Here is a 26,479-nt window from a genome sequence, read left to right as displayed (position 1 = left end):
AGGCCATTTTGTAGAGGTTAGAGTCTGACTGATTCACTGAGTCTGTGGACAGGTGTCTTTCATACAGGTGACCATTGCCGACAGCTGTCTGTCATGCAGGTAACGAGTTGATTTGGAGCATCTACCTGGTCTGTAGGGGCTAGATCTCTTACTGGTTGGTGGGGGATCAAATACTTATTTCCCTCTGCAGAATGCAAATAAATTCATATACTTTCCACAATGTGATTTTCCGGATTTAATTTGTGATGTGCTATCTCTCACTGTTACCAATAACCTACCCTTCAATTATGGGCTGCTCATGTCTTTGTCAGTGGGCAAACTTACAAAATCAGCAAGGGATCAAATACTTATTTCCACCACTGTACTAGAAACAACTGGAGGGAAAGAAGGTTGCACTCACCTAGCTGATGCCTGCTTGCTCTGAGGCCAGGCCAAATACACCAAGCTACAATGCTAAACTGCTATGACTTACCTGCAGTGTCACCTCCATTTATTTTCAGACATGCTAGAAACGAATGGAGGTAAAGAGAGGGAGTGTTTTCACTTTAGAACCCTCTGAACGAGTCCTGATCGGACAGTACCATAGTAGGCAGGGAGGCAGAACTGAAGGACAATTTTTTTGATTGATTTTGTTTTTTCCCCTTTCCTCTTACAAAAGCTTTAATTGGCTGGCATGCTGGAAACATAACTCGGACCCGCTCCTAAGATTAGGAGAGGATGACAATAGGCATTGTAGTCACAACACCACAAGGATCAGACAGAAGGGCAAGGGGATGAGACCTGGCACAACTGGATCTGCCACCCCTGGGCTCTGCGGGCCAGTTTCTGCCACCCCTGGGCTCTGCGGGCCAGTCTCTGCCAATCCCAGCCCTAGTCTGTTTCTAAGGAGGAAGGGAAATCAGACTACACTCCAATGGTAATCTGGCCTACAACCCTCCCCAGAGCAGCCAACTCAATAGTTGCTGCACCAGGTCACATGTCTGCACCATCTGATGGACATGAGCACACTGAGCAGCTGAAAGCAGCACTAGCTATCTATAAGTGAAAGAAAATCAGTGTTGAGCTATTCTTCTCTGATTCCATCTACAGGCAAGGCAACATAATCCAACTGCCTGCACAATTCTGGCATGGACAAGGACATTTCATTTCCTTGGTTGTAAATTCTACTGTGAAACTTGAGACTTCCCCGTATAGCTTTCTTAATGATCAATATGTACAACATGTAGACTAAAATTTGTAGTATGCAACTTGGTGCTATGTATACCACACTATCAGAGGTTGAGAACACAGCAATACTCAGCCTTGGGAAAGCAGCACATTATAGTTAATAAATAAATAAATCACCCTGTAAAATCTGTTGACATATCTGGCTAGATATACACTTGGGTTTTATTTTATTATTCCTTTAAACTAACAGCATGTGCCATTCAAACCACCCCTCCGAGGCATACAGACAAAAACAGACAATCACACAAAGGCAACACAAATATACACATACACACAAATGTGCAACACACATGTGCACGCAGAGCGGTTGGAAAACATTCCATGAGCCACTGTCTGTCTCTTAGAATTAAACAAACAACTTACCTCTCCCTGGGGTAAATTCAAAGCGAATATCATTGAGCTCCTTTTTGGAGTTCCTGTTAAAAAAGGATGGAAGCAGTGAACAGATATCTAATCCAACATTAACTTTAAGCAAGTTTGGCAGATATTCTAGATCAGTAACTAAAAATACTAACCTACTGAGATGGCCTGACAAATATTTGTTACAAGCACAACCTTGACACAGAAGGAAGCAATATGAAGAAAACACTTGGAGCCTTTATTTACTAAGCTGCAACTACATTACTGTACAGTAACTGCCAAAATTAACACAAACTGCAAAACCTCTGCATTAATTTTTGGTGGCATTCCTAGCATGTTGCCATGTGGTTAATGCAGAGGCTAAAGTCACTAACCCACAGCAGATCATGCAAAGCAGTTAGCACCACTTCAAGAGGTATAATTAACTGCATTGTGTGTTAACCGCACATGGTAACAACTTCTGAATTAAGGGTCAGATGCATCAACCAAACGTTAAAGAATCTAAAACGTAAAAGTGCTTAACGAATTTTAAAAAACGAAGAATGCACTAAAAACACACCTCAGAAATGTTTAGTGCGGTATTCAAAACTCGGATGCAAAGTTTCGCTAATCTGGTGCAAATCCCCCGTAGCTGAGTAGGAAACGTATGCGCACAGAAAGAATACGTTATCGGCATGGCTAATGTGGGTAAGAATTTTTTAAAAAACCAAAACACGTCCTTTATGGACATCCTTGCCCGCCCGCCCAAGGTCGCCGCTGCTCCCCGCTTCCCAAAAATCTAAACTTTAAGCTGCCCCGGCCCCCCCCCCCTTCCTTTCTTTCTTCCCAGCTCCGCCTTCCGCCATCCTCCGCCCCGTGACCTGCCCCCGCCGTTCCCCCCCCTCTGTCTTACCGGGCCCGTGCAGCGCCTCTCACCTCTGTGTGAAGGTGCTGCACGGGCAAGAACAGCTGATGCCTCTTCGCGTCTCTCCTTTCCTCCTGGGCCCGCCCCCGTCTGACGTAAGGTTGACGTAAGTAACCTACGTAGTTTTGATTTTTGGGAAGCGGCGACCTCGGGCACGCGGGGGGAGGGGCAAGGACATCCATAAAGGACGCTGATAAGCACCTTTGCCCCCTCCCGATCCTTTTTTTTTTTTATAAATGCAGGGGGAGCAGGGGCCTCGGGCGTCAATAAAGGACGCTCCCGATGCCCGTTTTTGCCCCCTCCTTCCCGATTTTTTTTTTTTTACATTACAGTTTGGAAGCCGGGCAGCCCTAACGAGAGGTACAGACCTCTCGTTAGATTTCCTGCATTTTTCCTGCGTTAAGGCAATCGGAAAAGGTTAGTGCATCTCGTTACAATGGGGTTTGTACACGAATTGCTCATCTGCATTCCGTTTTCGTTAGCTGCTAGTCATCGGAAAAAGGCCTTTAATACATGTCACGGTTTAAATCTTGTTCATTAAAGGGTTGTAAAAGGGTCGTTAAAGTTTAGTGCATCTGGCCCTAAGTGTAAAACACAGCCTTGGACCACTCCCCACCCTCTTCCACTTTTGTTGTTTAACACAGTGCATTAACTGTGTGCAGTATTTACCCTGTTCTGTTAGCTTGAGCTCATGTCAACCTGTGATAATTCCTGCAATCAAACAGCTAATGCAGTTTAGTAAATACACACGTCAGTCAATAAGCAGGTGATAAGCACCCATGACAAAATGCCTCAATGCTGCTTTATGAATTTTTACTCAAAGTAGTTGTTCTGATTATCATTTGGATAAAGTTGAGTAAAAGTATTTGTTTTAATAAAATTCTTCATGTTCCTATGGAAGTTACTTTTATAAAAAGTACCCCCCCCCACCCCCAAAAAAAGAAGTACTTACTTTGTCAAAGCAACTTAGGCACCTGTGTGCCTTTATAAAACGAGGCTCATACAATTAACCCCCAGAAGTGTATAAATGCTATGGCACAAATTTACACCTGATCTGAAGGTCTAGAGTGTGCAGACATTTTGTGGGTACACACACACAATTATTATATAAAAAAATAAATATATCCATATACATTTCTACTCCACTTTAGCGCCATCCAAAGTACCTTCCCAGGAATGCTTATGCAAAGACTGTGTAAAAATAGGTACTATCTTACGATAAGCCTTTTACATTTATCAGGCCACAATTTTTGAAGAGCCTTACTGTGCAATAATCTTAGGCTGGTAATATCTAATTTTGAGAGGTTCAGAGCAGAAAGGAATGGCAAGATAGATAAGATGAAACGTAGCTCCGACAGCAAAATACAAAAGTATATGCCTAGTCTACCAGTCAAGATGACAAGATTTTTACTCCTCTTCTGCACTGTCACTTAATCATCTCACAGCACAAGACATGAGAGCTAAGAACCACTATGCGCTTTTCAAATTGCACTCATTGTATCTGCATTAAGAATGTGCTGCTCAAACTTTACGCATTAAGATTTATATGTAAGAATTCCATGGATCTGTTCTTGATCGCTTTTACTTATCACCATTTCCTTGACTGTCTCGCATACCATGCTGATTTATTCACTTTTTCATTGGTTCCCCCCCCCCCCCCCAAAAAAAAAAAAAAAACCCCACATACTTTCATCCGGTAAGACATGTATTTACAATCACCACAGCAGGGTTTAAAGTAGTCATATTCAGTGCCTTGCTACTAGGCTGACACTGCCAGCATAATTCGTTCATCTAGTATACACTAATGCAAAGTGATATTCAGTTTTGCTTTTGATGCACACTGTACCTTTACATGACATTTGTTATATCTAGCTTTCTTTTTTTTTTTACATTATGATGGCATACATTTAGCACTCCAATCAATAAAATAAGGTACTCAAAACAATATACATTTCTGAGAATTTAAATTTAATAAACACCATCCAAGACATTGTCCCTTCATCACCATTGGGAATGTCATACTCCATTTTTCTAACATTTTAGAAGTATTATGCACCAGTGTTTTATAATCTAGTATATTTCATAGAAATCTTTTTCCTAAAGATCGACTTAGTCATCAACACATAGGTTTGCTCAGTTCATTTCACATGAACAAAAAACAATTACCAATACAATTCTAGATGCAAAGAATGGTATTACTCTTTCCAGTCTCCAGAGAGTATTAAATACCTTAGCGATCACAGAGTTAACCTGGTGTGCACAATTCAGGTGTTGGTTTAATGACAACTCCTTAATATTTTTAACTTAGTTTCTATGGGATAAGTGAATATTGTGTTCAATTCTGGTTGCCGCATCTCAAAAAAGATAACAGAATTAGCAACGGGCTTGGTTCAACCCCCAGCTGTTCCTGCTGCTTCCTTCTATTGGCCAGCTGACATCCTAGAACGTCCATCTCCCTGAAGATGGACTCATTGGCTGACTGCTGTCCCAACTCCTCCTCCCTGCAGGGCTTCCCTGATGACATCACTTTAGAGCTGTGAACTGATTGGTGTCCCTCTCCACAGAGAGGGGCTAAACCAATTGGACAGCATCAGCCTGGAATGTCCTGCCCACTCATTACTGGAGGGAGACACCAGGAAGTTCGGATCCAATCAGTTCACAGCTCTGATGTCACCAGGGAAGTCCTACAGGGAGGAGGAATTGGGACAGCAGCCAGCCAATGACAGTCCATCTTCAGGAAGATGGGCGTTCTAGGATGTCAGCCAGCCAATAGAAGGAAGCAGCAGGAACAGCTGGTGGTGGAACCAAGCCCTGATGCTGCTGATTCCTCACAGAAGAGAGGAGAGCAGCAGAGAGGTTTTTCCCACTTTTTCCCTGCAGGGAGCTGCAATACAGGTATGCCCAATCCAACAGGGGCGTATCTGGAATTCGGCGGTAGGGGGGGCCAGAGCCAGAGAGGGGGGGCACTTTTTTGCCTCCCTTCCCCCCCCCCCCCCGCCCGCCGCCGCCTCTCTCCACCCCCTCCCCGCCGTCAACCCTCCCCCGTTGCTTACTTTTGCTGGCGGGGGGCCCCAACCCCCGCCAGCCGAGGTCCAACCCGCAATCTCCATATTTCGTCTTCCTCCGTGGCCATGTGCTTCAAGGAAGTAACGCTGCAGTGCTGATTGGTTGAATCCCGAACTGGATTCAACCAATCAGCACTGCAGCGTTACTTCCTTGAAGCACATGGCCACGGAGGAAGACGAAATATGGAGATTGCGGGTCGGACCTCGGCTGGCGGGGGTTGGGGGCCCCCGCCAGCAAAAGTAAGCAGCGGGGGAGGGTTGACGGCGGGGAGGGGGGCCAGGGCGAAATCTGCGGGGGCCCAGGCCCCTGTGGCCCCACGCAGATACGCCCCTGCCATCCAAAAAAGAGTGCTTTTGTGTTTGCCAAAAAAAAAAAGGGTAAATCTACTGCTATCATACACACAGCTTGTCTATGTGTATGAGAGCTGTCTGTAGCATGCGCAGAGCAGTCACACATAGCGATTGACTGTTCTGCACATGCTCAGCTCACCAACTTGCTTCTCCCATATCGCATGCAAAAGCTGGGTCTCAAAAGCAACAAGCAGCTCATTTGCATGCGATTTTCTCTGTGAATCCCTCTATTTCTAAATCGGTAAATTTTTACCGATTTGGAAATGCAGACGGATCCTTAACGGTAACTTTGTGCATCTGGCTGTCAGAGTTTAAGAAAGCATGGAATGAGCACGTGGGATCCCTTAGGAAAAGGAAGAGTTAGTGGCACAGAGGATGGGCAGACTGGATGGGCCATTTGGCCTTTATCTGCTATCATGTTTTTCTGTTTCTATGTAACCAAGTATTAGCAGAAAAACATATATTACGAAGCTTAGGAAATTATTTAATTGGGAAAATAAGAGTTAAACCAAATGTCAATGTAATTTGACCATTTAAGATTTAAAAGAGAACACAAAAATTAATTGAACGTGAAGTGCTTTTTAATATTAAATGGTCTACAGCATAACAAAACTCGTTCATTGTTGGAAGCTGATTTAAATGTAGAGGAAATATTTTTTTCTTTTTCAAAAATCACCCATCTAGGAGTGTCATAAGAGAAAGAGTGAATACCGATGTTTGGCCAGAGAAATTTGAAAGGCTAAATGATAAAGCTTGAAGTGTGCAATATTTAAGCCCCAAGACTCCTAGGAAGTTGAAGTTTTTTTTAATGGCAATAAGAGGTGTGGAGGTATTCCAGAGGAATTTAGAAATTAACACCATGAGCTTTTTATAAAATGAATATTTAAATATAGGAATCGTACTAAAAACATAATTACATTTTGGTGCTAATACCATTTTTTAAAGCTTCAATTTTATCCCACCATGACTGACAGAGAGCTCATGAGTTTAGGGGACCATTAGTAATTTGTAGGATAGTGGATTCATTAATTTTAAGACTATCTTCTGGGGAGGTACTGTAATTTATTCCTCAATATTTTAGGTTATTATATTCCCAAATAAATGGATATTGCGTGGCATTAATTTTAATACAAATTTAGAAAGTGGCTTAACAGCAGATTTTGACCAATTGACTTTATACCCTAATATTTGTGAGACTGCATTAATGCAATTAAGGATGTGGGGAATACAGTCAGTAGTTACATACATTAAAATGTCATCAGCATATATGGATAATTTAAATGGTTCATCACATAACATCTAATATGTTTTGGTTGGTGCAAATGGAAATTGCAAGTGGTTCTATGGCCAAGTTAAATAATAACGATGAGAGGGCACGCAGTTGTGGAATGCATTACCTACAACCCTGAAAACTATTGACGAAATAACTAACTTTCGCAAATCTCTGAAAACATATCTCTTCAACAAGGCCTACAAAGAGAACCTATAGCCTTACTAAACTACCTTGCCAAACCACCCAGATATGAAAGGTCACCTTCTATACTTACCCGCCTAACACTTTCCTTTTTTCTCTTCCCATACTTAATCTCTGTGCATTATTAATTGTATCTGATATCCTGGAATGACAATGTCATAACAAAACTCTGTAAGCCACATTGAGCCTGCAAATAGGTGGGAAAATGTGGGATACAAATGCAATAAATAAATTTAGTTTCTCTTTTAAGAAAAAATTTTGAAGAAATGTAATTAGCAGAGATGAATGCTTGAGGAGAATTATAAATATGCTTAATCATATTCAAGAAAGGGCCATTAAAGCCAAACCACTGAAGAACTTTAAAGAGATAAGGCCATTCAATACGACCAAATGCTTTCTCAGCATCAAGGGACAAAGCAATTAATGGGCTATCACTATCAACAGTGCACACATGTTCGTTCCAGAATAACCTAGAATTATCTGAAGGTAATCTTCCAAGTGTAAAACCATTTTGGTCTCTATGTATAAGGAAGGGTAGACCTTTTTGTAAATGATTGGTTTAAAATTTTGGCATAAATTTTACTATCTACATTTATAAGATATAGGGCGATAATTGGAAACATTAGCTGGATCTACCCCCGGTTTAGGTATAACTTTAGATTCCAAAAAAAAAAAAAAAAGAGCCTATTTCCCCATTATATGTTCATATAATGTGAGGAGTTTGGGATTAAGAACAGCTGCTAAAGCATTATAAAATTCAATCGTTTAAACCATCATTGGCCAGGGGATTTATTTCTAGATAATTCCTTAATTGCTGTCAATATTTCTGACAATGAGAAACTTGCATCTAAGGATACCTTTTGTGCAGGTGAGAGAGAGGGGGGGGGGGGGGGGGAGTAAGATTACCCAAAGAGAATGAAAAAGGGATTCAGAGGGAATTATTTCAGAATTATAAAATTGTTCATAATAATCTGAAAATTACTGAGCAATTTTAACATCAGTATAATGTGCAATCCCATCAGCATCTGTAATGTGTGATATCCTAGAGCAATGTATTTTAGTCTTAAGGTACTGCACCAGCATGTGACCTGCTTTGTTATGTTCTGTATAACAGAAGGATTTTTGTAGGAAAAAAAAAAAAAGATATCACTTCTTTACTTAAAATTGTGTTGAAATTATATATCACTTTAAATAATTTCTGATAGGTATTACAATCTTGCATATACAAATAAGCATTTTCCAAAGATTTAATACTTTGTTCAAGATCATCCAATTCTTTCTTTTTCTTTTTTTGTTATTCCTGTATAGTTAAAACTCCATGTATTGTGGCTTTATAAGCAGCCCACCAAATATTTATACGATAATCAGTAAATTTATCATTAAAATAATCTATAGTGGATTAAGTGTATTTGACTTATTTCTGATTTATCAATTTGGTTAAGATGTATTGAACGTATGGATTTTTATATTCAGCTTACTTTCTTGCTGAGAATATTAGTTGGATAAGTAGGGGAGTAATTCAGACAAATCTAGTAAGTGTGGGAGAAAATTAAGATGGGAAAATTAGGTAATTACCTTGGTAATTTTCTTTCCTTTAGTCATAGCAGATGAAGCCATTACGTATGGGTTGTGTCCATCAACCAGCAGGGGAGATAGAGAGCACTCAAACTTTCACAGTGCCCTCTTGGCCAGCTAGCTCCACTGCCTCTTCAGTATTTGAAGCTTCCAAAGCAGTATGGCAAACCGCAATGGGAATCACAAGAGCTTTCCTCACAGCGAACGATGGCCCATCACAAGGGCATGAACTCATAAAGGAGGGAATGCACATCCTCCTGGAGGGAATAAACTCATCCTCCTTATTGTATAAGTGGAGGGGAACACACGCGCCTCCTGGAGGGAATCACACATCCTCCCAACACACTGGAGGGAATGAACTCATCCTCCTATTTATAGAACTGGAGGGGAACACACGCGCCTCCTGGAGAGAATCAACACATTCTCCAAAACATGCTGGAGAGAATGAACACATCCTCCTAAATTTAAACTGAACATGAATCTGAAGATTGTTTTCCAACTTTCTCCCAAGGAAGGAACTTCAGGAAATTAGAACAGAACCTGAAAAACAGATTCACAGCATACAGACAATCATACAGGGAGGGCTCATGGCTTCATCTGCTATGACTAAAGGAAAGAAAATTACCAAGGTAAGAACCTAATTTTCCCTTCCTTGTCATCAAGCAGATGAAGCCATTACGTATGGGATGTAACAAAGCAATCCCTAGATAGGGTGGGAACAAGCCACACCACGAGCTAGCACTTGTGCACCAAATCGCGCATCCCTCCTGGCAGCCACATCCAGCCTGTAATGTCGGGCAAAGGAGAGCTTAGAAGCCCATGTTGCTGCACTGCATATCTCTTGAAGAGAGAGTGCTCCAGTTTCAGCCCAAGAGGAAGAAATCGCTCTAGTAGAATGTGCCTTAAAGGCTACAGGTGGAACCCTGCCGGCCAGCAGATAAGCTGAAAAGATAGTTTCTTTGAGCCAGCGGGCAATAGTGGCTTTAAACGCTGGATACCCTCTGCGAGAACCGGATAGCAAAACAAACAGATGATCAGAAGTCCTGAAAGAGTTAGTAACTCGCAGATACTGCAGCAGAGTCCTGCGCACATCCAAAAGGTGCAGCTGCCCAAAAGATTCTGGAAACTCTTCCTCTGAAAAAGAGGGCAAGAAAATAGGCTGGTTTAAGTGAAAGGCTGAAACCACCTTAGGCATAAAGGAAGGCACAGTCCGAACCGTGACTCCGGACTCTGAAAACTGCAGAAATGGGTCTCTACAGGACAGCGCCTGGAGCTCTGACACCCGTCTCGCCGAGGTTATGGCCACCAGAAAAACTGCCTTCAGTGTCAAGTCTTTCTCCGATGCTCGCCGAAGCGGCTCAAAAGGAGATGCCTGCAGGGTTTTCAAAACTAGCCCCAGGTTCCAAGCTGGACAGGGTGCTCGCACTGGAGGTAGGAGCCGAAGCACCCCTCTAAGAAACCGTGCCACATCTGGGTGAGCAGCCAAAGACACGCCTTCCACCTTACCACGAAGGGAGGCCAACGCTGCCACCTGCACCCGCAGGGAATTATAGGCCAAGCCTTTTTGTACACCTTCCTGCAAAAAGTCCAGAATCGGCGAGACAGGAGCCCGCATTGGAACAATGGCTCTGGAAGCACACCAAGACTCAAACAGGCACCAAATCCTGGCATAAGCCACGGAAGTGGACCGCTTGCGGGCTTGCAGGAGAGTGGAAATAACTTTATTGGTATAACCTTTATCCCTCAATTGCGCCCTCTCAATAGCCATGCCGTAAGACCAAAGCGGCCGGCGTCCTCCATGGCTACCGGTCCCTGAGTCAACAGGTTCGGTACCAAAGGTAATGGCAGAGAAGCCTCCAGGAGCATCTGTCGGAGGTCTGCATACCAAGGTCTCCTTGGCCAATCCGGGGCGATGAGGACCACTTCTCCTGGGTGCAGCCGAATCCGCAAGAGCAGGCACCCTATCAAGGGCCATGGGGGAAACACAAAGTAGACCCGGAGGCCAGGGTTGAGCCAAAGCATCCAACCCCGCCGAGCGAGGATCTCTCCGTCTGCTGAAGAAGCACTGGACTTTGGTATTGGCACTTGTCGCCATTAGATCCATCATGGGCTTGCCCCATTTGGCACAGATCTGCAGGAATACTTCGTCTGCCAGATTCCATTCTGCTGGATCGATCTGATGCCTGCTCAGATAATCGGTCTGCACATTGCTCTGACCTGCAATATGAGCTGCCGACAGACACTGAAGATGCAGCTCGGCCCAGTGGCAAATCAGTTCGGCCTGCGCGGCTAGTGCTCTGCACCTTGTTCCGCCTTGTCGATTTATATAGGCCACCGTTGTCGTGTTGTCCGACATCACTCTGACAGCCAATCCCTTCCAGGGTCACTTGAAAGGCCAGAAGCGCCTGGAACACCGCTTTCAACTCTAGGCGGTTGATGGACCACTCCGACTCCTCGGGTGTCCATAGACCCTGGGCATGCTTCCCCTTGCAGTGTGCGCCCCAGCCCTTCAGGCTGGCATCTGTTACCACTAGGCACCAAACGGGGAGCGTCAGCGGCATTCCTCGCCGCAGCATGCTGTCCGAGAGCCACCACTCCATGCTGAGATGGGCCGCAGGAAGCCAAGTAAGTCTGCATTGGTAATCCTGAGAAATAGGAGACCATCTCCGGAGTAGGGAATACTGTAGAGGTCTCAGGTGCGCTCTCGCCCAGGGTACCATCGATCCCAGCAGCTGGACAATGTCCCAAGCTCGTGGGCGAGGCATCCTCAGGAGCAGACGGACCTGATTCTGAAGCTTGCACCGCCTTGGCTCGGGTAGGAACACATAGCCCGAGACTGTGTCGAACCTGGCCCCCAAAAACTCTAGAGATTATGAAGGGGACAGGTGACTTTTGGCCATATTGACGACCCAGCCTAGAGATTGCAGTACTGAGACCACTCTGGCTGTAGCTTGTAAGCTCTCTGTTGCAGAGTCTGCTCTGATGAGCCAGTCGTCTAGGTACGGGTGAACCCTGATACCTTCTCGCCTGAGAAAAGCAGCTACTACCACCATTACCTTCGAAAAGGTTCGGGGAGCTGTGGCAAGGCCAAAAGGCAAGGCCCTGAACTGGAAATGTTTTCCCAACACCGCAAACCTCAGAAACTTCTGGTGCGGGGGCCAAATCGGTATGTGCAAGTAAGCTTCTTTCAGGTCTAGAGACGTGAGAAACTCTCCTGGCTGAACCGCCGCAATGACGGAGCGCAGGGATTCCATGTGGAAATGCCGCACTCTCAGGGACTTGTTCACTTCTTTTAAGTCCAGAATAGGGTGAAAGGACCCACCTTTTCGCAGCACCACAAAGTAGATGGAGTATCGGCCGCAGCCTTGCTCGGCGGGAGGCACCGGGGTCACAGCCCCTAACTGAATCAGACCTTGTAAAGTCTCCTCCACCGCCGCCCGTTTGACGGCAGAACCACATCGGGACTCCACAAACACGTCTCTTACTGGGGCGTTGAATTCTATTCTGTATCCATCTCTGATCAGGTCCAGAACCCACTGATCTGAGGAAATCTTGGCCCACTCCTCGACAAAGAGGGAAAGCCATCCTCCGATGACAGGCATCGAGGAGAGGGCCGGCGCACCATCATTGAGAGGGTCGCCCCTGAACTCCTGGTCTTGAGCCACCGGCTGCGGAATACTTGTCCGAGCGAAAGGAGTTCCTCTGCTGACCACGGGCACGTGAAGTGAACCCAGCAGAACGCCCCGGGCGGTACCTTCTAGCTTCACGGAAGCGAGGTCTGTACAAGGAGTGGACCGGCTGGCCCTTAGAGGAAGGCCTCTGCCTATCTTCGGCCAAGCGCTGGGGTTTTGGATCACCCAGGCCTTTCACAATTTTCTCTAACTCTTCACCAAATAGAAGTCCTTGAAAAGGCAACTTCACCAACCTTTGCTTAGAGGCCATGTCCGCTGCCCAGTGTCGTAGCCACAGACGACGGCGAGCCGCCACTGCTACTGCCATTTGTTTAGCCGAAGCTCTGACAAGGTCATAAAGGGCATCAGCCAGAAAGGACAAGGCCACCTCCATCCGCAGAGCCACATCCAAGAAGGGCTCCGCTCCATCTCCGGGCTGAGCCACTGCCTGTTGCAGCCAAGCTAGGCAGGCTCTCACAGCATAACAGCTGCATGCAGATGCCCGAACAGTGAGACCTGCAATTTCAAAGGACCGTTTCAACGCTGTTTCCAGCCTACGGTCTTGAACATCCTTCAGGGCAACACCTCCTTCAACAGGAAGGGTAGTTCTCTGTCACCGCAGTGACTAGGGCATCCACTGTAGGCATTTGAAAACGAGCCATATGTCCCTCAAGCAGAGGGTATAACTGCCCCATAGCCCTGGAAACTCTCAAAGGTCCCTCGGGGTCAGCCCACTGAGCCGAAACAAGCTCTAGGATGGAGTCATGCAAAGGGAAGGCCCGAGCAGCTTTCTTGGTACTAGCCATCCTGGGATTACCAGAGGAGGCCATGCCACTGTCAGGATCTTCAATCGAGAGGGCCTGCAGGGTATCTGAAATAAGCGCTGGCAGCTCATCACGGTGGAAAATCCTCACCGCGGAGGGATCATCCAGATCCTGTGGTAAATCCGCACCTGACTCTGGTTCCTCAGACCAAGAACGTCTGTCAGAGTTCTCCGAATCCTCACACCCCGACCACGGGGGGGGGGGGGGGGGGGGGGGAAGGTGCACCACAATCTGAAGGGGAATTAACCCTTCTGCGCTTATCTTTAGGCCAAGCATCCGGGAAAAAAAACCTCACTGGGCAGTCCCAGGCCGGAATCCATCGGGGGGGCAATCAGAGGAGCCTCAGGCGACCCTTGAGGGAGGGCTCTTTCCATCATGTATGCTTTATGCAGCAAAAGCACAAAATCCGGGGAGAAAATCTCACCTTGGGCACCCAAATCCTGTCCGGTGCTAGCCACTCCTGAAATAACCTCATCTCGAGGTGCCCCACCCGGCTCAGGTCTCTCCGTGTCCACGGAGGCCGTGCCATGCGGTGTAAGCAAAATGGCGCCCGCTGCCAGCTCAGAGCGGGAAGAAACATCGCTCGCCATGCTCGGGCCGGCTCCTACGCCAATACAGCACGATTTACAGAGCCCTGCTGCTGATTTGCGCTTGCCACAAGTGGAACAGCGCTTTACATAGTCCGCAGCCATCGCCGAAAAACGGCGGTAAAATCCAAAATGGCGGTTCGCGCCAAAATCGCCCCGATCGCGGGCCCACCCCGGAGGAGTTGGAAAACACTCTTACCTCAAAGGATCTAGTGTACAACTACGATCCTGCTGAAAATCAGGTCAAAAACCTCTGTTCCAGCGTCTCTGCGTTTAAAAACGCGACACAACTTTTTTTTTTTTTTTTTTTTTTAAGCTGTGAGGAAAGCAGAGGTATTGAAGACTCCGGAGGCTCAGATGAATGGGAAAGGCAGGGAAAGGAAGAACCTATATGCCTGCATCCACTGTTGGTGGGTAAGGACAGGGGAAGCAAGGCAATATGTCCACATCCACAGAGGTATGGTAAGGCAGGGAAAGGGCTAACCTATGTGCCTTTAAAGTGAAGCTGCTATAGCCTCCAACACCCCGGTTAACAACTGGCAAGCCAGGAACCACCTCCCAGCAGATTTTTCTGGAGCTCGAACAAGCTGCAGCCACCCTGCTAAGGGAGATAGAGAATACTGAAGAGGCAGTGGGAGCTAGCTGGCCAAGAGGGCACTGTGAAAGTTTGAGTGCTCTCTATCTCCCCTGCTGGTTGATGGACATAACCCATACGTAATGGCTTCATCTGCTTGATGACAAGGAAAGCATTGTTTTGGATCATCTGTAGATGGCATACTGAGTATTGCAGAAGACCTGAGTAGATAGTGTTACAGTAGTCTACACACAACAGAAGGAGGGCATAGAGAAAGTGTCATTTACGATGGTTAGTCTAGTTATTAGATCATGGAACAGAACAACTAGTACCCATTTACATCTCATTATATAATTGCACTGCTGGCTTAGATTCAACTAGGTAATTAAAATTGTCTGCTGCTAAAAAGAAAGAAGAATTGTAAAGAAAATTAACTAGCTTCAACAGAGATACTAAGCCACCTCCATTAGGTGGCTGATAAATTACCACAATAGCTCTCAACTATAATCCATCCAACTGACACAAAGTACCTTAATACAATGCAGTAGGCTGGATAGACCACAGGGTCTTTATCTGCTGTCCATTTTCTATGATTTTATACCTTTCTTTTCAGAAAACTCTGAAAATCTATTTGGTGCTAAGAGCATCCACAGGATACAATTACACTAAATTGTTAATTTTCAGAAAACAGAATTTTTGCTAATTTTCATTTGCTTCTCAACTTAGATTCATAACTTGTGCGCTCACATTTATGACATCAGCATAAAGGAAAGAAATTAGAAGATAGGTAAAAGACCTACCTTAACCTTAATACAAGACTGATAACACCTTTAACTTCACCTTGCACTGGAGGCACTGCAATTGCAGGAGGAGCCTGAAAGAAATAAGATGTCATTTTACTTTGATAGTATGCATTCAAACAAATACATGGCAGAACTTTACAAACTCAGGGGCCTATGCAAAAAGCCTCAAGAGCCTGCATAGTACCACAAAATTAGCACAGAAACAAATTCTGCAGCATGCTATCAATCAACAAGCATATAAATTACTATCATGTTCAAACCGCAGCAGTAATCTGCAGCTCACTGCTAAGTATCACCTTTCCTGTTAGTGCCCGAGCAGCAATTAGCTCAGGCACTGAAAGAGTGGCATAAAAAACAAACACTAGCATGCTGTGGCATTTGTATTCCCGCCCCACATCTCAACTCAATGCCTTAAGTATCACCCCAAACCAATACCTGTTCCCACCCACCCAAAAAAAAAAAAAAAAACAGGTGTCTAGGACACCCACCCGACTCCTCAAATGCTCCCTGGTACTATAGTGGGCCTCCTCCCAGCTCTGCAATGCCTTGCCTAGGCCTCCCAACCCTATAACCATTTGCTCCTACCTCCACCACTGCCATCTCCAAAATGGCAGCACCAGTGCATTTTAACTAGCAAAAAAGGTGCCGGTACTCAAATGCTAGGCCACCCTTCAGGGGTGGGGTTATCACTGAAGGACCCACCCCACAATAGCCAGGGCCCCTGCAACAGTCACAGAATCTATGACAAGGAAGAATTGGTGTGTAGAGCCTGAGCTCTTCCAATAAAACTTGCAATCCATGGGTCAATTTTAGCAGACAATGTAAAAGGTGCCAGTACTCAGTACCCCCAAGTACCCCCTCAAAAAAAGCCCTGGGCAGCACCCTGCCCATGAAGTGCATCCTGGGATGTGCCAGGTGGTGTCATATTACCACATATGGGAGACAGTTGCAGAAAGTAGATTTGGGGAGTGAGGCAGTTTTGCAGGACACTGAAAGGGAGTCAAAAATATTGGGAGCAGGGCAGTTGAAAAAATACCTTTGGGTGTGGAGCACTTGGGGTAGGGTAGTTGCAGGCATAGTTTTCCCTTTGTAGGATGGAACTTTCGGGGGTAGGACTGTTTGTGGGGGAATATTTGGTTGTGGGACAGTTGCAGGGATAGCTATTGAGGTGGGATAGTTGCAAAGGCGTATTCTTTGGTTATGAAGCAGTTTGAGCCTATGTTTTGAGGGTAGAGCAGTTTCAGAATGCAGGGGTAGTTAGGCATAATCCTTGGGGGGCTGCTTACAGGGAGGGTAGGGCAGTTGCAGTGGTAATTTTTGAGGTGGAAGCATTTTGTGAGGCAGTTCTGGAGGTAGTTTTCTTGGGTTGGCAGCAGTTTGTGCAATGGGAATTTTGGGTGAGGTTTGTTTAATAGAATGGGAAAGAACAGGGCAAGGCAATTTAAAAAGAAATTACATACAATGAAACATAGCAGTCATGGAAATTTCTATTCTAACGAAGCTAGAGCTTCTTCCAGAGAAAAACAATGGGCAATTTTTAAGGGTGGGGGGGAGGGCTGACTTATTTCTCTGGAACCCTCAGTATTTTTGGTCCATTTTCAAAACTTCTATGCATATTTTTACCAATTTTTCCCACTTGCCAAACTTCATCTTATTCTGTTAATTTTTCAGAGTTATTTTGCTCCCAGATCTGCTCCCACAGAAATGAATGTCTTTTGCTGCTCCCCCCCCCCCCCACCATAACAAGTTCATCCTGTACTGTTACATTTCTGTAGAGTTATTTTCCCCTAGACATTCTTGACCTCTTTTGTATAATTCATCCCAACTTCCATTAAGTTAGAAGGAATAAAAATCACAAGAAAGGAATAATTTGCCAATTCTAAACTCCAATGGAGACAACATAAAACCACAGCAAAAGCCAATCCATCATAAACAGACCAAGCATTAATTAAAATCAGCTGATTTGCATATTTTTAGCATTGCAAATGACCAAATGGATAAATGGAAGACTGTAAGGCACTCTTTTACAATGAAGTACTCCAGGAATGTTTTGTGTGAGAAGGGAGAGGAAAGACTAAGTAAAACAGAGGAATTCAGTAAATGGCTTGAAGCTTGGTGTGGTGGTTATAGATACATGTAGAGAACTCAACGAAGTCCCATGGATAGTCACAATACAACAAAGCAGTGGGTAAAAAACCAGGAGTTCCAGAGTGAAGATGAACCAAACTTTATTAATCAGTATATATTGACTCAATATACTGATTAATAAAGTTTGGTTCATCTTCACTCTGGAACTCCTGGTTATAGATACATAGCAGGATGGGGTAGTACATGGAAAAGTAACAGACTACTGTAATGATGGGCTATATATCTTTCACAGGAAAAATGATCCTTGGGGACAAATTCACAGTGTATTTCTAGACATTCAAACTAGAGGTTGGGGGTGACAAAAGGAAAAAAAAAGGATTCAGAAAGTCACCCCAGGAAAAAAACCATGATGGAAGAGGAAAAGGGAATGTAAACAGAGAAAACCATCCAAACTCACTTAGCACATGTAAAAGTAATGAGCACAAATGCTCACAGTAGTAAGTAAAATGGTTCAAGATTTGCATGCCCTGATATTTGAGGAAAACTTGGATATTGCTGCTATTACAGAGACATGGTTCAATGATTCCCATGAATGGGATACGACCATACCGGGATATAATCTTTTCAGAAAGGATAGGGAGGACTGATGAGGTGAGAAGTGGCGTTCTATATTAAAAACAATATTAGACCAGCTGAAATGTGGGTACCTAGTGAAAGGAAGAAGCTATATGGATCACCCTGGAAAGAGACGACGGAGTCTGTATCCACATGGGTGTCATCTACAGACTTCGGCACAAATGGAGAAGCTGGACAAGGATCTGATTTCCTACTTTACATAACAAAATTCTGTGTTACCTTTTACTATTTAAGTCGCATTGAGCCTGCTTTTAGTGGGAAAGTGCGGGATACAAATGTAATAAATAAATAGAAGATATTCATAATCCTGGAATGAAAGGGGAGGTCCTATTTTTTGGGAGATTTCAACTTGCCTGATGTGAACTGGAACATCCCATCAGTAGAATCGGAAAGAAGTAGAGAGACTGTGGATGCTTGTCAAAGTGCTTTGCTCAGACAAATGGTGATGGAACCCACGAGGGAAGGGTCAACACTGGATCTAGTGCTCACAAATGGAGGAAGTGTTTCCAATGTCTGTGTTGGTGACCACCTAGGTAATAGTGATCACCATACAATATGGTTTGATATAAGAGCAAAAGTGAGTGCAGACAAAAAATCAAAGTACTGGATTTCAGACATACTGGTTTTGGTAAAATGGCATGGGTAGGCATAGGTGAAGTGGAAGCACTGTGGTCCAAACTGAAAACTGTTATAAATATGGCAACTGATCTTTACACAAGGAAAGTAAACAAGAGAAACAGGAAGCCTAGATGGCTCTCCAAACAACTGGTTGAAAAATTAAGGGCAAAACTACTATACTACTAATTATTTCTATAGTGCTACTAGACATACGCAGCACTGTACACTTAAACATAAAGAGCTTGAAAGAGCTTATAATCTAACCATGACAGGAAAAATAAGAGATAAGGGAATTACTAAGATGGGAATGATAAAGAATACATGGGTACTGTACTGTACAAGTGGACAGGAATAAGGAGTTAAAAGCAGCATCAAAAAGGTGGGCTTTTAGCCTAGATTCGAAGACGGCCAGAGATGGAGCTTGACGTACTGGCTCAGAAAGTCTATTCTTGGCATATGGTGCAACAAGATAAAAGGAACAGAGTCTGGAGTTGGCAGTGGAGGATAAGGTTACAGATAGATTCCCGATGAACTGAGTTCCCAGAGTGTAGGGAGAGATAAGAGAGGAGAGGTACTGAGGAGCTGCAGAGTAAATGCACTTCTAAGTCAATAAGAGGCATTTAAACTGTATGCGGAAATGGATAGGGAGCCAATGAAATGGCTTGAGGAGAGGGCTAATATGAACATAGTGACACTGGCTGCATATAAGTCGTGCAACAGAACTTTGAACAGATTGAAGAGGAGAGAGATGGCTTAGTGGGAGACCTTTGAGAAGCAAGTTGCAGTAGTCTAAATGAGAGGTGATAAGAGTGTGAATAAGGGTTTTGATAGTGTGATCAGAAAGGAAAGGTAGAATTTTGGTGATATTATAGCGAAAGAAACAACAGGTTTTAGCAATCTGTTGGATATGTGCAGAGAGAGAGAGAGAGAGAGAGAGAGAGAGAGAGAGAGGAGAGAGAGAGAGAGAGAGAGAGAGAGAGAGAGAGAGAGAGAGAGAGAGAGAGAGAGAGAAGAGAGAGAGAGAGAGAGGAGAGAGAGAGAGAGAGAGAGAGGAGTCAAGATAACACCAAGGTTACAAGCTGATGAGACAGAGAGGATGAGTGTGTTATCCACAGACAGAGAATGGAGGAAGAGTCAGTATAAAGGTGATACTGAAAACTATGGGAAGAGATCAGAGCACCAAAGAAAGAAGTATAGATGGAGAAAAGAAGAGGTCCCAAGACAGAGCCCTGAGGTACACAAGCTGATAGTGGGATACAAGTGGAGGATCCACCAGAGTATACACTAAATGTGCGATGGGAGAAATAAGAAGAAAACCATCCAAGCGAGGACAGCGTATCAAGGAGAAGGCAGTGCCAACAGGTCAAAAGCAGCAGATTGAGAAGGATAAGGATAGAATAGAGACCTTTGTATCTGGCCAGGAACAGGTCATTGGAGACTTTAGCAAGGGCTGTTTCAGTTGAATGAAGAGGGTGAAAGCCAGATTGGAGTGGATCAAGAATAGCTTGAGATGAAAGAAAGTCGAGATAATGGCAGTGAACAGCACGTTCCAGTATCTTGGATAAGAAAGGGAGGGAGATGGGGGCGACAGTTGGAAGGACAGATTGGGTCCAATGGTTTTTTTTCCTTGCTATCTTTTGGCAGTTTTCACACAGACAGCGTCTGGTAGGATTGAACAAATGCTTAGTGGTGGCTGGCAATTTACTCAGACTGTCTGAACATTCCTGCTCATATATGGTGAAGACACACTTTGACCCCTGAGGCAGGCGCTTGTGCGCCGAAACACGGCCCGTGTCGGGTATTTTTCACAATAAAAGACTGTCACTGTCTCTTTCTTGAAGGCCCAGTGTTGCTTTTCTTGTTTATATTGTATGCTTGTATGCTGTATTACCCTCTCTTTTGTGATTAAATCTTTCACATAGAAACAGAGAAAACAAAGGCAAATAAAGCTATCCATATTATCCAATATATATTCCTCCCTCTAAGATATCCCGCTTCTGTCCCATGCTTTCTTGAATTTCGATGCAGTTCATGTCTTCACCACATCCATCAGGAAGTCATTCCTTGTATCCACCACCCTTTTCGTAAAGAACTATTTCCGAGTCTATCCCCTTTTAACTTCATCTTATACCCTCTCCTTCCAGAAGCTTCCTTTGAGTGGAAAGAGACCTGCCTCCTGTGCATTTATGAAGCAGAGATATTTAAATGTCACAATCATACCCCCTCTCTCTCATCTATCTTCCAAAATATACATATTGAGGTCTAATGGAGTGGAAGAGCAGCCTAGTGGTTAGAGCACCCGTCTTGACATCTAGAGGTGGCCAGCTCAAATCCCACTGTTGCTCCTTGTGATCCTGGGCAAGTCACTTAACCCTCCATTGTCTCAGGTACAAACTTACGCCTATGTTACTAAGCAGCGCTAAGGGCGCATTAGCATTTTTAACGCACGTAAATGGTTAATACATGTTCAACGCTGACGTGCCCATAGAAATGTATAGGTGCGTTAAGAGTTTAACGCGCCTTAAATTTACAGGCACGTTAAAAACGCTAATGCACCTTAGTAAACATACCCCTTAGATTGTGAGCCCTCCAGGGTCTGATAAATACCCAGTGTAGCCTGAATGTAACTCACTTTGAGCTACTACTGAAAAGGTGTGAGCAAAATCTAAAATAAATAAATACGAGTGTGTTTACATGCTTTATGAAGTCAACCACTGAATTTTAGTACCCACTCTCTGGACAGGATCTATCCTGTTTATATCTTTTTGAAGGTGCAGTCTCCAAAACAGTTCCCAACTATCACCTCCTTTTTCCTGCTAGCTATTCCTCTTCCTATGCACCCAAGCAGCCTTCTGGCTTTGGACGTCACGCTTTCTACCTATTTGGCCACCTTAAGATCATCAGAAACAATCACCCTCCAAGTCCCGCTCTTCTTTCAAGCGCAGAAGTACTTCTTCCCCTAAATGATACCTGCTTCCTTGGGTTTCTGTAGCTCAAGCACATGGCCCTGCATTTTTTAGCATTAAATCTTAGTTGCCAATTTCTGGGCCACTCATCTAGCTTTGCTAAATCCCTCCTTATGCTATCCATATCAGGGGTGTCTACCCTATTATAGAGTTTTGCATCATTCACAAAGAAGCAAACCTTACCAGACAGCCTTTTTGCAATATCACTTACAAATATGTTGAAAAGAGCTGGGCCAAAGACCAATCCCTGCGATACACCACTGTAGTGATATGGTGGATTGAATTGGTGGAGGAGTAGCATTGTATGTTAAGGAGGGCCTTGAATCAAATAGATTAAAAATTCTACAGGAAACAAAACACTTGGAATCCCTGTGGATTGAAATTCCATGTGTAAAAGGGGAAAAGAATAGTGATAGGAGTGTACTACCGTCCACCCGGCCAGGATGAACAGACGGATGTAGAAATGTTATCAGAAGTTAGGGAGGCTAACAAACTGGGCAACACAATAATAATGGGTGATTTCAATGATCCCGATATTGACAGGTAAAAGTAACATCTGGGCATGCTAGGAAGGTAAAATTCCTTGACAAAATCAAGGATTGCTTTATGGAGCAACTGGTACAGGAGCCAACAAGAGAAAGAAATATTCTACACCTAGTCCTTAGAGGATCGCATGATCTGGTGCGAGAGGTAATGATGATGGGGCCGCTTGGTAACAGTGATCATAATATGACCAGATTTGATATTAGCTTTATAGAGTACGTATACACAGGATATCCAATACGTTAGTGATTAACTTTCAAAAAGGAGACAGAAAATGAGAACGGTGGAAAAAAAAACAAAAAACTTAAGAGGAGCGGCTGTGAGGGTCAATAATTTATTTCAGGTGTGGATGCTGTTCAAAAATACCATCCTGGAAGCCCAGGCCAAATATATTCCATGTATTAAAAAAGGAGGGAGGAAGACCAAACGACAGCCAGCACGGTGAAGGAAGCTATTAGAGCTAAAAGAAAATCCTTCAGAAAATGAAAGAAGGAACCAACTGAAAATATTAACAGCATAATGAATGTCAAGTCAAATGCAAAGCGCTGATAAGGAAAGCTAAGAGCGACTTTGGAAAAAAAAAGACTGCGTTGGAGGCAAAAACACATAGTAAGACTTTTTTTTTTAAAGTATATTAAAAGCAAGAAGCTGGCAAAAGAATCAGTTGGACCGCTAGATGACCGAGGGATAAAAGGGGCGATCAGGGAAGACAAAGCCAAAGCAGAGAGATTAATGAATTCTTTGCTTTGGTCTTCACCGAGGAAGATTTGGGAGTGATACCGGTGCCAGAAACAGTATTCGAAGCTGACGAGTCAGAGAAACTGAATGATATCTCTATAAACAGAGGATGTAATGGGCAAAATGGTAGAGTCTATTATAAAGAACAAAAATTACACAACATATTCAAAAGCATGGATTAATGAGACAACTTAGCCAACATGGATAAAGGCGAGCCGGTTGATATTGTGTATCTGGACTTTCAAAAGTTGTTTGACAAAGTACTTCATGAAAGACTCCAGAGGAAATTGGAGAGTCATGGGATAGGAGGTAGTGTGGATTAAAAACTGGATAAAGAGAGAGTAGGGTTAAATGGTCAGTATTATCAATGGAGAAGGGTAGATGGTGGGCTCCCCAGGGGTCTGTGCTGGGACCGCTGCTTTTTAACACATTTATAAATGATATAGAGATAGGAGTAACTAGTGAGGTAAATTTGCTGACGACACAAAGTTATTAAAAGTTGTTAAATCGCAAGAGGATTGTGAAAAATTACAACAGGACCTTATGAGACTGGGCGTTTAAATGGCAGACGACTAATGTGACCAAGTGCAAAGTGATGCATGTGGGAAAGAGGAACCCGAATTATAGCTACGTAATGCATGGTTCCACTTTAGGAGTCACCAACCAAGAAAGGAATTTAGGCATCGTTGTTGATACGTTGAAACCCTCTGCTCAGTGTGTGGTGGCGGCGGCGGCTAAGAAAGCAAATAGAATGTTTGGTATTAGGTAAGAAATGGAAAACAAAAACGAGGACGTTATAATGTCTTTGATCGCTCCATGGTGCAACCGCACCTCAAATATTGTGTTCAATTCTGGTCACCGCGTCTCAAAAAAGATATAGTGGAACTGCACAAAGACTTAGCCCATATTGTAAGTAGACTTTTCACAAAATAAAGGTGATAAAACACGATACATATACTTTTTGTTTTACCTGCCCTGGTGCAGAAGCTGCTGCCGGAGTCTGAGCAGAGTTGGGGACAGCAACCTGAGAAGGCTGTGCAGGGGTATGTCCTGCTGGTTGAGGTAGCAGAGCAGGAATTTGCGCTGGGGCTTGGAGAAAGGTACCTGTGGAATCTGTTGTAGGAAACAGCTGCAAAATAAAAGAGAAAATATAAAGCAATGGGAGGAGAAAAAAAAAAAGGCAAACTACTGGGTACCATATATACTCTAATATAAACCCATGCGCATATAAACAGAGAACAGGTTTTTTCCCTAAAAAAAGGAGGAGGGGATTATATTCAAGTACCGGTAATTCGGTCCCTTCCCTCTCACCCCCCCCCCCCCCCCACCATGTTATCCAGCATTCCTGTCATGGCCGGCTCTGCCCTGCCCTCAGCCTCCCACCAACTGGAAACGCTCAGTCCTTCCTTGTAACTAGAAAACCCCTGCTCGGGCCTACCTTAACAGCCCTGGTGGTCCAGTGGTGAGCTGGGGCAGGAGCAATCCTCCTATACTCCTGCCCCAGCTCACCACTGGATCACCAGGGCTGTAAGGTAGGCCTGAGGAGGGGATGTTCTCATTACAAGAAGGAACCAAGAATTTCCAGTTTGGGGCAGAGCCAGCCGTGGCAGGACAGCAGGACACCCTGGGGAAGAGAGGGAACAATAGTGCCAGTTATCGGGTGGGGTGGAGACTCAAATATAAACAGACCCACATTTTTGGTCCATTTTTGGGCCCAAAATTCTCAGTTAATATTAGAGTATATACGGTACTTTTATTTTGATTCATATTCGCTCTACACTTTTTCAGTAGGGAAATTTAGAAGACAAAAGCCCATTCTTCTCTGCACAGAAAGATTACTTCTGTCTTAGGCTTTATTCTGATACAACTTGAGCTTCCTATGTATACAAAAGACAAACTTCCAGAGGGGTTGCTATGTTAGTCTCGTACAGCAAAATGACAAGAGGACATTGAAACCTTAAAAATTGAATTTGAGGCATGAACTTATAAAGAACAGTACTTCATCAGATGTATGAAGTGGAGTTTGCAGCATTCGCAAGTCCCTTTCCTCAGACCCCACTGGAGAAGCTATAATGCAATCGTCTCAATGATGTAAGCAACAGAAACAGATCAGCCTGACACCCCCGACACCTCAGTCTCTACATGTTAGTCAAGTTTCCAAGTTTAGTCATGCTTCATATACCACCAAATGGATAGCTGTCTAGGTTGTTCACAATGTAAACCACCTTGGGTGAATTTCTTCATAATGGTGGTTTATAAATCCCAATAAATAAATCTAAATAAAAGAGATCAATGATAAACAGATATAAGATAGTAAGGAAGTTAAATTGATGGGGGGGGGGGGGGTGGTTGGGGAAGGCTTAAGATTTGATACACCCTGGAAGAGAGATTTTTAGCACTAATTTGAACTTTTGAAATTATGTCTAGTAGGTAGAGTGGAAGGGTGTTCCAAAGCGTGGAGCCAGTAATATTGAAAATAGTGAAACAAATACTATCCAATCTGTTGCCTGAACATGGCAATCAAGTTGTGCTGAGAGGACCTAAGTTCATAGGAATAGGGAGTTCAAGACAGTAATAGTGGAAAGCCTGAGTAGTGAATTTTGTGGTCAAAAATCAGGATTTTAAAAGTGACTCAGAAGCAGCCTATGCTCGCTCCACTCTGAGCAGTAGGGAAGAAAAGGAACGTCATTTCAGCAAAATTTTGGTCTAATAGTTATAGGATTAAACTACAGATTTATATGGCCCATGGTCTGACGCTTCTTGTTTCCAGGCATATATGAAAATTTGCAAAGAAAGGTAATAGTCCACCCAGGTAAAGGAATTTGAGAAGCAGTCACAGAGGAGAGCTTGGCATGCAGTGGAGGTGGCAGTATACATCTTGTGGAGTGTGAGGGACTGTATTGACTGTATTGTGTTGAAGTGAAAAATCAGAGAACGCGAAGGAAATCTGTACTGTAAGAAATGGAAGGGTCGAAGTGTATATTGAAATCCCCAAGGATAGGGAAAGAGTTAAGATGGCAGCATGACTGGTGTGAGCATTACTCGAGGAGGTTTTCTGAAGCTACACACTTCTTCATCAGTTTACCTTAGTTTTTGGTGTTTCTGCTATGCCTCATACCAAGTGGGAGTAGTGAAGCCCGGGACCTCTATGGGCTTTACTTCAACTCCAGTGCAGTGAACTATCGAGTGATATGCAACCGCCACCCCCTACCTTGTCTGGAGTTGGAGTACTCACTGATTTTTCTGGCGGAGGATCATCAGTGAATCCAGGTCTTGAGACATCTTTCTCCTCCGGTCTGAAATCCTCCCCCTTGTCCAGAGGAAGCAAAGGGTGAAGAAGTGGCAGAACTAGCTACGAAGTCGTAAAACCACCAGATGGAACTCCCCTTTGCAAGGCTGTCTCTGCTGAGGACCCAATCATGGGAGGCAATGAGTCTACTATGCCCCCGAGTGGAGTTTCACTTGAAGGGGTACG

The 26,479-nt window shown here is 44.1% G+C and overlaps 1 protein-coding gene across 2 annotated transcripts in view; it reads right to left on the bottom strand.

Moving 5' to 3' along the window:
* The window catches only part of OXSR1 (oxidative stress responsive kinase 1), a 258,627-nt gene that overhangs the window by 51,099 nt on the left and 181,049 nt on the right, over positions 1-26,479 (bottom strand). For both annotated transcript variants that reach the window (XR_003941568.1, XM_030198016.1), the window contains exons 13-15: positions 23,975-24,133; positions 15,413-15,486; positions 1,591-1,643 (exon numbers count right to left, since the gene is read on the bottom strand). Coding sequence is in view for 1 of the 2 variants with exons in the window: in XM_030198016.1 (XP_030053876.1) it covers positions 1,591-1,643; positions 15,413-15,486; positions 23,975-24,133 (286 nt within the window). In the remaining variant the exon portion in view is untranslated. The remainder of the gene's footprint in view (positions 1-1,590; positions 1,644-15,412; positions 15,487-23,974; positions 24,134-26,479) is intronic.

This window comes from Microcaecilia unicolor, chromosome 1 (assembly GCF_901765095.1).
Source record: "Microcaecilia unicolor chromosome 1, aMicUni1.1, whole genome shotgun sequence".
Classification (NCBI taxonomy): domain Eukaryota; kingdom Metazoa; phylum Chordata; class Amphibia; order Gymnophiona; family Siphonopidae; genus Microcaecilia; species Microcaecilia unicolor.
This window is presented reverse-complemented; position numbering and strand designations above follow the sequence as displayed.